The sequence below is a fragment of the Mchenga conophoros genome, linkage group LG7, assembly GCF_057382185.1.
Source record: "Mchenga conophoros isolate Kocher_MC1m ecotype Shallow Benthic linkage group LG7, M_conophoros_male_GT1.1, whole genome shotgun sequence".
Classification (NCBI taxonomy): domain Eukaryota; kingdom Metazoa; phylum Chordata; class Actinopteri; order Cichliformes; family Cichlidae; genus Mchenga; species Mchenga conophoros.
The window spans coordinates 9704943-9718650 of NC_140532.1; the positions used below are offsets into that span (position 1 = coordinate 9704943).

The 13708-nt window shown below is 38.6% G+C and overlaps 2 protein-coding genes across 2 annotated transcripts in view; one reads left to right on the forward strand and one right to left on the reverse strand.

Moving 5' to 3' along the window:
- The window catches only part of shank3a (SH3 and multiple ankyrin repeat domains 3a), a 182816-nt gene extending 175883 nt beyond the window's left edge, over positions 1–6933 (forward strand). The window contains exon 29 of the mRNA XM_085281938.1: positions 1952–6933. Within this exon, the coding sequence (XP_085138064.1) occupies positions 1952–2516 (565 nt within the window). The 3' untranslated portion in view covers positions 2517–6933. The remainder of the gene's footprint in view (positions 1–1951) is intronic.
- On the reverse strand, positions 6920–13708 carry rabl2 (RAB, member of RAS oncogene family-like 2). Its single transcript, XM_085281939.1, has 8 exons — positions 13062–13708; positions 12948–12977; positions 11721–11800; positions 11531–11610; positions 11284–11395; positions 11018–11115; positions 10764–10847; positions 6920–9194 (listed from the first exon to the last, which is right to left on the reverse strand). Exons 1-8 carry the CDS (start codon positions 13166–13168, stop codon positions 9117–9119), a joined length of 669 nt encoding a protein of 222 aa, XP_085138065.1. The 5' UTR covers positions 13169–13708; the 3' UTR covers positions 6920–9116.

A 13708-nucleotide genomic window follows, 5' to 3' on the forward strand; every position in this document is an offset into this window, starting at 1 on the left:
CTCCAAATCTCACCCAATAAAAAAGTTTCAAAAACATGCAGGAGATGGAAAACGTGTGCTACACCTTCAGACATGTTAACGTGCATGAAAAAGACACCACTGTAGTAACTCAGTAGTTTAGTTTCTCCTATCAGTTTTTCCTTGCTTGCACAATGATAGCTAAAATTTCCTTAATTGTATCCATCCCTCTTTCTTACTGTTCTTGTTCTTATACTAACGTTCAGTCTCTAAGACTGTCACAAATTTATGCTTCTAATAACTTTCAAAAAAAGAGTGATATATATATATATGTTAAAAAAGGTGACTAGACTATTTAAACTATTATCCCATATCAGGTCACTGTAAAAAAATAATAGTTATACCTCAGTGTTTACGTGAGTACGATCCTTCTTTCTCAGAGTTCCTAAATGCTAAACGTATTGCACTGAATTAAGTGTTAGCCAAGCTTCCAAGATCATTTACTCCTTTGATTAACAAGTAAATAATGCTAATTAGTGTTTAACAACAATTCCCACCTGTTTCTTCAAACAATGTAATTCGTGGTCATGAAATTGAATATTTACTGTATCCATTTTTTTGAGTGAGTCAAAATGTAACTAATGTGCAAGAGAGCTGAAAATCAAATTTAATATTCTACTTTTAGATCTGCCTTCTGCATCTAAATTTGGATGTGTGTGTGTGTGTGTGTGTGTGTGCGTTTGTTTCTACAGAATTTGTCACACATTAGAAAATGAATTCTGCTTTCAGGTTAGTGATATCAGCAGTTTCAGTGTAACACAATACATCTGTTTAAACACTGTATTTGTAATCTAATGTTGGTCACACTAACCTATTCAAGGATGCTTATAGTAGGACTCAACAGCTTTAATTGAATTAATCATAGCAAAAACACGCTCATTAATGTCACAGGGACTAGGGGTTTTTATGGGTGTGAGTAAAAATTAGGGCTAGGGCTCTTATTTTGGAGAACTACCCTGTAGTCACTTGCATAGCTAGATGTTCTTAGTCTGACTAGTTTGATCTTTCTAACAGCCATTAACCTCTCTTCTGCACTAACCTACTTTAAAATGAATGACTGCTGTTTATATACATGCTGTGAAAGAGTATTTGCCCTCTTTCTGATTTCTTTTTTTTTTTTGACATATTTCTCGTACTTACATTTGTCAGATCATCAAACAAATTTTAATATTAGATAAACATAACTCAAATAAATACAAAAATGCAGTTTTAATATAATGATGTTATCGATTAAGGGAAAAAAGCTATCCAAAACTACCTGGCCCAATGAGGAAATACAATTGCCCACCTTGTTAAATCACAAATTCATTGTGACTAAATGTTTAGTTTCACTGGACATCCAAGCATGATTACTGCCACACCCTTGAATCAAGAAATCACTTAAATAGAACCTGTCTGGCAATATGAAGTAGGCTTTGAATGGCTAAAAACAAATAAAAAATGAATTTTGTAGTGGCCTAGTCAAAGCTTCAATCCTACCAAGGTGCCTTAGCATGACCTTAAACAGGCTGTTCATGTTCAAAAACCCTCCAGTGTGGCTGAATTAAAATAGTTCTGCAAAGATGAGAGGATCAGGATTCCTCCACAGTGTAAAGACTCATTGCTCATGCTTGATTGCAATTGAGTGGCATAACTAGTTATTAGGTTTAGGTGGCAACATTTCACGTTTGGATAAATTTTTTCCCTTAAGTAATCATAATTTAAAAATGGCATTTTTTATTAACTCTGGTTTTCTTTGTCTAACATTAAAATGATCTGAAAAATGCAAGTGTGAGAAATATGCAAGAAAAACAATGACTAAGAAATCAGGAATGGGGCAAATATTTTTTTACTGCACTCTATAACCCAAAGTGTCATTTTTTCTTCTTTATTTTATTTTCGTTAACAGTCTTCCTTATTCTTAAAGCCTTGTGCCTCTGTCTGTTTCCACCAGACTTTTCAGCAGCCTAGGTGAGCTCCACACCATCTCTCAAAGAAGTTATGGAACCACATACACCATCCGCCCTGGCAGTCGCTACCCCATCACCCGACGCACCCCTAGTCCAGGCTCACCTGATCGGGGCGACCCTCTTGGACGATTCTCAGGCTACGGCCTACCAACCTCACCAACCACACCGCCACAAACTATCCTCAAATCCTCGAGCCTCAGCCTACCCCAGGAGCCAAAGGAGGTCCGCTTTGTAATGAGGAGCTCCAGCGCCCGTTCCCGCTCTCGCTCTCCGTCCCCGTCACCTTCCCATTCACCTGGGTTAGGTTCACCACTTTTAGCTCTACGACCCTTTCACCAAAAACCCCTCCACCTCTGGAACAAGTATGATGTTGGAGACTGGTTGGAGAGCATCAACCTGGGGGAGCACAGAGCAGGGTTTCAGGAACATGAGATCGAAGGTTCTCACCTCCCTGCTCTAACCAAGGATGACTTTGCAGAGCTGGGAGTGACACGAGTCGGACACCGCATGAACATTGAGCGAGCACTGAAACAGCTGCTGGAGAGCTGACCCCTGCCCTGAGACACAGCCACAGATGGAGATCGGTGAAGACAGACAGAAGATTCGGGGGTTAAGGAAAATAAGCGATGCGATAGGGGCCGCTCCTCTTTTACTCCGGCTGCTTTTATGTTCGGCATCACAAATGTTGACCTGCAGCTCTTAGGCACACTCTGTTTCCATTCTGCATTAACACCCTGCACTTGGCAATGCACTGAAGAGGAGGAGTCGATACATTCATTTTTCTTCTTGCCCACCACCCTGCTTTTGTGGCCAATTAAATCAGGCCCAAAATGATATTTGGCGTTTTTATTTAATTATTTTTTGCTAAGACGAGCCAGACGAGCTCCAATTAGAACATTTGATTTGTGAAAGGTTCACTTGTTTCCTTAGTAACATCCCCACTTTCTCGCTCCCTCCTCTCCTTTCTACCTCCCCTCCCAAATAACCCCCCAGGTCCCTCTATTAGGCTGCTGAAAGCCTTCTTGCAGTTCGAGTAAAGGAGGAGGAGGAGGAGGCAGAATTTTTTGTTCCACACAGAAAGCTCAGTTGCCTTTCAAAATATTTATACAGAGATCAACAGCAATGAACACAGTGCTACGGACACACAGCCCTGAAAAAGGTGTGTCTTCTGTATACGTGCTGTTTTTAAACCGAAGACTTTAGAGCCCAGAGTCGGAGCTCCACAAAGTAAACCGTGGGAGAAAACCCCCTCTGCCTTGGTACCCAGACTGTGCTATCTATTATATTTGGAGAATGTTTAACCAACACTCGTGGCTTTTTTTCATAATCAGTTTCTTTTTTTGGTTTTCCAAAGGGAATAATATATATAGGTATTATATAATATATACATATATATATATATATATATGTATTTAAATATAGCTTTCAGGAGAAAAGACAATGTTGCAAAGAGGAAATATAATAAATTAATCTGCACCTGTTTTTTTGGTTTTTAGTATAGAAGGCAGAGAGAAATCTTTAAATCTATTCCACTAATAGTTTACTTATTTCTACCAATTATATACATACTTATATATATATACGTACATATATATAAGTATTCTATATATATATATATATATATTTGAAAGGAAAAAGTATATAAATATGGAAATGAAGTTTTTGTCATAGGTATCCAACTTTCCTTATGGTCACTCCTTTTTTGAACCGTAGCATGACGAGTTGCTTCATGTTTTTGACAAAGAGTTTGTTGTTTGTTTTTATTTTCTTACGGTCTTCCTTCATACTAAAGGGCATCCCGTAATGTGAGGCTGAGACCCCAGTTGACACCCATCCCTACTGCTTCAGCAACAGATCCCGCTGCCTGTGTATCCACAATAACACATCAAGGGCACCGGCCACCTATGTGCAAGCTGACTGGCTTTAAAGGGGCTCTTCATCTTATGCCTGTTTATCACTCAGGGATGGAAGTTTGGGGCACCAGCATGAAGAGGTTGCTTGCTGTTTTACTACTAGAAATTGAAATTTTCTTACACTTCAACAGTTAAACACCACTATAGTCTGTTAGAGAGCTAGTAAAGATTCCATCCCTGTCCCCGATAGTGTTACTTAGACCAGTTTGCACAAGGTCTGGTATCAATTTCCAAGCATGGAAACCTGGAGAAACAAGCTTTAACTGTTCAAATAATTTTTTTTAAAAAGCTAATAATTGTGTTCCTTTACCTGTATAACCAATAAAAACTTGCCATACAAGCTTAAATGAGCTTGATGTGTATGCCCTTCTGAAATGCCACTGCAGGGAATGTCTGTAGTTTCTCAGGCTGTGGGGATGGGAAAGCCTCTGCAAGGTCTTAAGAAAATTCAGTATTTTACAACCTGACATTATTGCTGCTTTCCTCGATCTTTACCATTTTCTAAGTGAGTAAAATATCATAAACAGAGGGACAGCTACAACTCAAAACAATAAGGCGCAGGTTGTTTAAAAAAAACCACTGAATTTTCCTTTAACAATACAAATCTACAATTGTACTCATGAGTAGCTTCTGCTGGCAGTGAGAAACAGTGAGTTTTATTCACACAACGAAATGCATTTTATAGCTTTTCTCTGACGGGAAGCCAGTAAATGTCTATTACCAGTAAAAAAAGTAAAACCTCTGTGCATCAGCAGAATCCAATCAGTATGCCAAGGCACTTACACCTGGCGAAAAAGTGCACGCATGTTTAGTTTCTTTTTCTCACAGTTTGTAAAAGCAGGTGGGGAATTTAACGGTGTATGTGGGTTGTAGGAATAGCACTCACTGCCTCGCTGTGACCTCACTGATTATTCTTTTGTTTTTGACGTAGATGTCACGTCCTCAGACTCATTTGAACACTTCTTTTTTTAAATTGTTCTTATCAGTTCTTCTTTTGTCGTTTGATTTGTTACCCTCGGACACTGTGGGTAGATTTTGTAGCGTGTGGATCATGACTCATCTGAATTTTAGAGTGACTGAAAAAGAGCAGAAAAAAAATCTCCTGTCCATTCTAAACATACTTACACTTGTAAAAAATAAACAAACTACAAATATTTGCTTTTTTTAATCACAAGCAATGTATATATAATAGATTTCATATAAATTTTTGAAAAACAAAAAGTATATAGATCTATATATGAATGTTTGGCATATATGCATAGTTAACCACCTGTGAAAAAAAGGTGAGCAGATTTTATTCTTTCTATGAACTCTTGAACTTTTGAACTCTGAACTATGAACTAGGGGATGATTTGCACAAAACAAGGTGACAAGGTGCTAACATAAAAGCCACCCATCGTCCAAGAGCATGCGTGCATCTGGATTCCCTGAATCTCTCTGTGTGGTCGTTCTTCTTCACTGTGTGTATGGCAGTGTGTATGTGTGCAATCGCTTATTTGTTTCCATTTTTGTGCGTTTGTTTGGGATTGAAACAATGAGAATGCGTGTGACAGTGCAAGAGTGTCAGTGTGTGTGTGTGGTTAATTGTTAGGGTTTACATCACTGGAGTTGGTCCACTATAGCCTTACTGTATTACCATCAGATGTTGCCAGCAGTGGCTGTGTCACACAAACACACGTGCTCACAAAACGCACACACACACAAACATAAAAATGCACACATGCATTAATCTTCATTTCAAAACTCAACATCATCGTCCGGCATTCTTGTTTTGTACTAAGTGACGTCTTCATAAAGTGGACTGCTCGGCTCAAGAGCAACAAGACAGACTGAGATTACCACATTATTGATGAACACGGTCACATTTTATATTGCAAGACAACCACAGCTCACCTTGTAACTGTGTAGGCACGGCTTATGCAGTATCACTGTTTTGTAAACCCATTCCCAGATGGCATTTGTGCTCTTTACCCTCCACTCTGTCTGGCAGCACTCCTCTTTCCTTTTTCAGACCTTCAGTTTCTGAGTTTTGGATATGCTATATGAAGTGATCCAGTGAGGAACAAACAACACAAAGGAAAAATGTGCCAAAAAGTAAATAAACTTTTCACTGTATATTTGTCTTTGCTTTAGGACTATCTTAGTTACAGCACTCTAAAGCTGTTAGATAACATGATAACATGGTGCCATCTCCTGGAAATCTTGAGAACAGATGTTTGTTAGATCCTTCTGTATTTTCCTGCAGCTGGAAGTACAGTCATTACTTTTATTTTTTGAAGAAGTAGTACATATATATATATATATATATATTCTCATATTAATTAATATCTGTATTATTAAATTATTGATTTAAATGAAATTTGGAGACAACTGCTTGATTTACTGTGATAAAGGGTGAACATATGCAGTCTGAAGTTTGACACAGCCTGGCCTGGTTAGGAGAATAAGTGCTGTACTAAATAACTGCTTGGACCGGTGGCTAAGATTACCACAGATACAGACTCAAAATGAGCAAAGTGTAACAGAAGTACACATCATTTGGTCAAATAATTTCCTTTGTCTTATTTTGTAATCAACAAAGCACAATCTACATAGTATAGGGGCAGCAGCGTGACCTTTTTTAAAAACCCACTGGAGTCCAGTGACCAAATGGAACCAGTGATCTTATCATCAAAAGGGTTTTTTTTCTTTCATTGTCAGTTTTCTCCTTGTTTGCACTGTGAAGTTTAGATTGGTGGATGTATCACTGCAACACCTCAGCCTTGTCTCACGGGTTAAGCTTCCCCTTATCGGCATCAAATGACCAGAAAACTCATCTGCAATTATTCTCCCTTTGCACACTTAAAAATATTCATATAAAAGTCCCTCTGTATTTTAATACACAAAATCCCGTGTACAAATATGAGTTAACCAGAAGCTACCTAGTATTCCTCATGCAGAGTAAGGGAGATAGTAAAGGTTGAGGCAAGATCTGAGATGTTGCCCAGGATATCTCCACCACAGAGATATATGTTTGTTATATTATGTAATAAATTTATAATTAAAACATGAAAGAGTTTGTCTACTTGTTTTGACTTCAGTCTCTTCAGTGGTTTATTGAACGGAAATACGACACAAAGGGTAAACATGCCAACATATCTACAGGATTTTGGACAATACTACTTTTACTTGTTTTGCACATCACCACAGTGGATCTTAAACAGCAAAACTATATAATATAGCCCCCCATTTTTAGACACTCAAAAGTAAGATGATTTCCTACGATTGAGAGTCAGTTTGATGCCAGATGAGGCTGTTCAGTATCAGGTCCAAGGATCATCAAAGCAATTGAAGGAACCCATAATTAGGCTGAAAAATGCAAAACAATAGCATAAGACAAAGAGCACAAACTTAAGGAAGGGTCGGTCAAATCACCAACTTAATGGTACATTCTTAAAGGGAATAAATGTCTATTCAGTGACACTAAAAAGGCCCAAAAGATCACAGAAGACAACTAAAGTGGATGATTTCAGAATTCTTTCCTTGGTGGGGAAACCCTTAACATCTAACTAAGGCATAAATATTCATGAGGAAGTAGGCGTGCCGTCCATTAATCAGGAGATTTATATTATAGTTTATGAATGGAACTATAATGAGGTGCAATCCACTCGGTACACTCAAGGAAAAGAAGGCTATATTAGACTTTGTCATGAAACATCTAAGTATCCTGCACAGCTGTGGGGAAAAAAATCTGGTTGAACAGATAAAACTTTATGTCTATAGCATAAAGTGTGCTATAGAGAGCTCATCCGAACCATCATCATGCTCTCAGAAGGTAGATCTGGCTTCTTGCATCTGCATGACCTTGGGCAAGATACTCAACCCCAAGCTGTTTTCTGGTGCATCCAATGGAGTATGAGAGCACTTAGAAAAAAGTTATTATGTGAATGAGGCATACTGTATAAAGCGCTTTGAGTGCTCCAGTTGTGTAGAGAAGCGCTATATAAGAATCAGTCCATCTACCGTCAGACAATGCTGTCTCATGGGCTTATATGGATACAGTGCAGCTGATGTGACCGGTGATAGAAGTGTACGGGGCTTTACTCTCTGCCCGGAATCAGCACGTCACATTCCAAATGGATAATGACCCAAAGCATACTGCAAAAGCAACCCAAGAGCTTCTCAGGGATATTTTTTAATTGCTAAGCCATAACTCTCGACACTCTTTTCATGAACTGAATACAGAATGGCCCACAAACAAGCAGAAACTGGAGGCATCTGCAGTGAAGGCCTAGTAGAGCAGCTCAAGTGAGCTGGGCTCTAGACTTAAGCACTGAGTGCAAAAGAAGTCTTACATCCAGTCTTTGTATTTAAAATGAGTGAAGTTTTCCAGACCTCTGAAAATGGGTGACCATGTATGAAAATGGCAATTATTCATAGACGCTAATGAAAAATTTCAATACACCTCTTGCATTAAAGTCTGCACATCTTGACTGATTTAAAATCCACTGTGGTGGCAAAAATACAAAATTGTGTAACTGCATAAATACATTTGTACCTAACTTTGAATATTAATTAATATCTCTGTTATTATCTACTCATATCACAGGCAGCTTGTTGTCATTTTCTTTTATAAAATGGTGATGAGTTGATTATTTAGTGCTCTGCTCCTATTGCTGCATTACAGCAAGATGGAAAGAGGCATGATAAAGATTTGGTTACATGGTACATTAAGTTCTCATTTATTGAAAAGATAAAAAACACAAAATTTAAATCATAAAATTAATGCAGTCGACAGATGCAGCTCCCCTGCTGGCACGGCACACAACACTACACACAAACACTGAGAACAGCAGCAAGTACAGTTCATAATCACATGTTCTCTTTGCTGTGCGAGTTACTTTTCAATGCTTCACATAGTAATTTTTTCACACTTAAGCAAACATTCATTTTCTACCTTAAGAATAGTAGATATTGTTCAAAGTATGAATGACAGCAGCTAAATGAGCTCTGTAAACAACAGAAATCCTATTCATTCCACCACATTTATTATTCCCGCTACCGTCACTAGACAGAATAGAGGGCAGTAATTTAAAACATCTATAGATTACCGTGCGCCATCCTCCAATCAATTAAAAAGCAGACCACCAAAATTACAATTAGCATTCCTGCTGATGGTGTCGGTCACGGAGATTAAGATGTCTTGACACCGGACAGAAGCAGCAGAAATGATCCTTCAGGTGTCATCAGAAATGTTTTAAACTAACTCTGGACTCTCTGCCTTCAATCCGTCCTCTTCTGCCTCTGAATTATCTTTCTTCTCGAGGTCAAAATTCTGTAAGAAAGCAGTGAATGGAGGATATCAGCACTATCACCAACAGTTATTAGTAAATTTTCTCATAACTACACTTTTTTTTGCCAAAAACAAATGCTGTTTGTACATTTTGTACATTTCTTTATATCATAAATTTGTAGTGATTTTGTTACAGCTTAAAAATCGGAACCACTTTAAATGACACAAGTGTAAAGAGGCAGTTGTAGTCTGCAGATGTTAACTAGGTTTCACTTATTTTGAATGCACTAATCTGACAAATGATATTGATTTTTTTATGCTTTTAAATGTATTAAGAATTCTGATCTTTCAGTTTTGCCCATTGAAACTCGATTTCTTAACACTATTAGCAACGGGGGTTAAAGTGGGCTGGAATGATCCGGAACGGTGTTCCGGCACCTTCATTAAATGCGTAATTAAATCTGATAGGAAGAATAATAGCCACATAATACTGTTGAGAGATTTAATTTTTCATGTGCTGCAGCCTGGAGGTGCTTCCAGCTGACAGCATGTAGTAATAAGAAAATAATGACATCCCACAGTCTCACTTACACCCTAAACACACACCTCTTCACTTTGTATCCCTGTGGTGCGTTCACGGTGCAGATGTAAATAAAGTTGTGGTTCTGAAATTTGTAGGAAGTGATTTCAAATGCTGCTTTCACACAGCTCAACAAACATCACCAAATTCAAACAGCTTTTCTGCAGATTGTACCATAGTGTGTTTTGTTACCTAAATCTACAGTTGCTGTATTTCCCAGGGAGAGATAAAGACTGGATGGGAGAGGAAGATGAATCATTTTCAAAGGTAAGAACTGCTCAGCAAGCAACATTTTATAAAGCTGAAATTTAAAACTTACTTGTAAAGTCCTAATTCATTTCAGAAACAGGGATTGGATATAAAGATGATGTGTTACTGAAGTTATGTATTTTTCATAATGCGAAATGTCTTGCTAAACAAATTAAAGTACAATATTTTTTGTTATTCAAAGTTTGCATGAAAACAGGTTAGTTTGCAATACTGTGGTAAAGTAGACAGTGATGCACTAAGTTGAATGGGTTGCAGTGCAGACTGTGGTGTAAATGTAAGCTCTTGATGCTACATTAGACATTAGATTAAATTCACTCACTAAATTCAAACTTTCCTACTAATTTTATATAGTCTATGAGTTGGAAATCAGATATAACTTAAGCAACATCTGCTTATATCTTGTTGAATTCAGTCAGCTAAATCCAAGATCAGTGAGTCTCAGCAGCAATACAAACTGTGACTAGTTTCTAAGTAACTTTTCCCCATGCTGCACACCTAATTTTAGGATTCCACCTCTTTTCACCTCTCCATCTTTGATATCCAGTATATATATATATAGTTCGTCACTAGTCCTAACTCTATGATTGTTGATTTTGAGTAGAGAGGATCTCCAGTAATCATATTAAAACAACAAAGGACAATAATGAACTCATTATATTTCCTACTTTAAGTACCGCACAATCAAATATTTAATTCTTTGAAGTTAAAATTCTACAGTTGCTTAAGGACAAGCACATTAGTAATCAGAGAAGCTAGTGTACCTCTAATTCTTGCATCACTTCATCCATGAAGTCACTGGGGTTTTGCTTGTACTCCACTGCTCTTTTGATCATGTCTCTGAACATCTGACGAAAGAGGTACAGTCAGAGCTATCAGACGGCAGTAGAAGTTCAGGTGGTGTGAACATGTTATAATGACTACACTGACTGAAGTTGATAATTGGCTTATAAAATGAACACTTTCACTCCAGTCATATTATGTAAAACAGCAGGAGAAGAAAGAAACCTGCTCAGACCTTAACTACATTGGTTCCATCAGCTGCTGACACAAAGTAAAACGGGAGTCCTTGCTTCTTCCCGAAATTGAAGCTTCTTTGAGTGACCTTCATGTCGGCTGCAGATGTGGAAAAACAATCACAATCACAAAGTCCAGTTTGCTGGACAAAACAGTTAAAAAAAAATACTGCAACCTAAAGAAATCATGTCACACATCGAACTCTAACATTACCATTGCATACAGTCATTACAAGAACTCCACACCAACTTTAATGTGCAGACTCACCATCAATTTTGTTGGCAACAACACAGCAGGGTATCTCTGGTCTGTACTCTCTTAGTTCCTTATACCAGTTGACTAAATTCTTATATGTGAGCTTCCTTTGAACATCAAAAACCTTAAAAAAAAAAAAAAAAGAAAAAAAAAGATGAAAGATTTAGCAAAAGTTCACCTTGGTTGCTGACAACATAGTTACATTTTTCAGACTATTTTTAATCCTCACTTCTTCATGCACACTTGAATGTGTTCTTACCATAATGCATGCATGTGCTTTGTGGTAGTATGAAGGATGCATGTTTTGAAACCTCTCCTGACCAGCAGTGTCCCAGAAATCTTTGGATCAAAATAATAAAAAAAGAATTTGGTAATTTAAGATTTGCAGATTATTATTTTAAACTGGTTTCAAACATTTTATGTTGTCACAGCAAGTGCATGGTACTTACCAACTGCTATGGTCTTGTCTCCTACAGTGGCTGCGTGTTTGTAGAGAGTCAAGGCATAGGTTGACAACTGCTGGGGACGACTGCACGAGGAGTTAAGGATCTTAACAATATGCAACTTGTTTCTTCAAAGCATCTTAAGGCTAAGAGAATCTTTTTCCAAGTCTTTGTTCCTAGCCCACCTGCTTGAATTTAAAATTAAGTACTCAATTTATAAATTGCTTCTTCGTCTTCTTCTTTTGACTGCTCCCTTTAGGGGTTACAACAGTGCAGCCATCTCACTTCAAAACTAGTGTCTTTGTTTCTTTTATTGTTGAAATTTTACTATGTTTGTCTAAAACAGGTCTCTCTTGTGTAATAGACATTGGCTGAGATTCCCTATATAAATAAAAGTTAAATAAAATCTTCCTCTGTCACAGCAACCATCCACAGGGCCTCCTTCACTACATCCATAAACCTCCATTGAGGTGTCTCTCTTTTCCACCTGTCTGGGAGCTCCACATTCAACATCCTTTGTCCAGTGTATCCACTATCCCTCCTCATCACATGTCCAAATGCTCTCAGGCATGCCTCTCTCACTATGTCTCCAAATTGCTTAACCTGCGTTGTCGCCCTAACTGCATTGTCCTCTAATGAAGTCATTTCTAATTCTGTCCATTCTCATCCCTCCCAATGAAAATCTTAGCATTTATCTTTCCAACCTTCCTTCATATCTACCTCCTGTCTTTCTATTAATGCCACTGTCTCCAATCCATACGCCATAACAGGTCTCACTACCATCTTGTAAACCTTCCAGTTGACTCTTGCTGCTACCCTGACATGTGTCTTCACCCATTCCACCACACCAGCACTCTCTTCTGCAACTCTCTTGTGCGCTGTTTGTTGCTTGGGATGGTTGACCACCAAAGGTATTTAAACACATCTACCTTCACTACCCTTACTGTTACTCCTGTTTACCTCTCATTCGCAAACATGTATTCTGTCTTGCCTCTATTGACTTCAATTCCATTTCTCTCCGGTGCATACCTCCAACCCCTCTTCCACCTGGTCATCTGTCACTCCTACACCTACCTCACCACTGTCTCGCTGTCCTCATATATGTCCTGCATCAGCCTCACAACACTTCTCTACCACTCTCGTTCTTCACGCAGTACCACAGTTCCTCTCTTGGCACCCTGTCACCTGCTTTTTCTAGATCCACAAAGAACTGTATAAACTGCTAAAGGATACTATTCGTCCATGAGAAACCTCTCCATTAGCCTGCGAAAGAAGGAGAAAAGTGCCAACCCCACAATGTTAGGAAAGCTCAAATGTTGTTGATCGCTGCTTCCAGCTAATACTCACTTAGATTTACCAACTGCGCTGTCTCCCAAGCAGATGATCTTCACCTGTTCGTCCGCATCGTATTTCTTTTGGTCCAGTTCAGGGATGCTGCCAGCGTCAACAGCCATATCTCCCTTTTTGATTGCTGCTATAAATACCTGAAAGAAATTCCGTTATGCTCCCACAGGAGCTCCGATAGACGGATAATACCCAGGGAGTATTAGCTAGCTTGCCATTAGTTACTTGAGGTTCGCCTTTACTTCACTTATTCCTGGTTCGTCACGGTTCACGTCAGTAAAAACAGATGCTCACAGAAACTGACAACAAAACTGAGCCCGTCACTGATTACATTCTCTTTCTGAAGTGCTGAAGTGTACCTTTCACAGCGCACTCAGGAGGGAACGATTGTTAATCGCAAGTAAGCTAACAGAACTAGCGTTGGCTGCAGTTGTTAAGCCCGGTTAAACGTCGCTTGTTATCGCGTGAATATCATTCTTTCCCGATATGAAAAGGTGAACGATTTCCTTCATTTATCAGGGTTAACAGGTAGCTCAAGTTTGTAAATGTGCGACGTCCCCGACAATTTTCGTTTCTATGCAACGGGGACGCCCGCAGGACCACTTCGCACTGTATCCGGCTGTCTTTACAGGTGCCTGTCTAAAATCCTC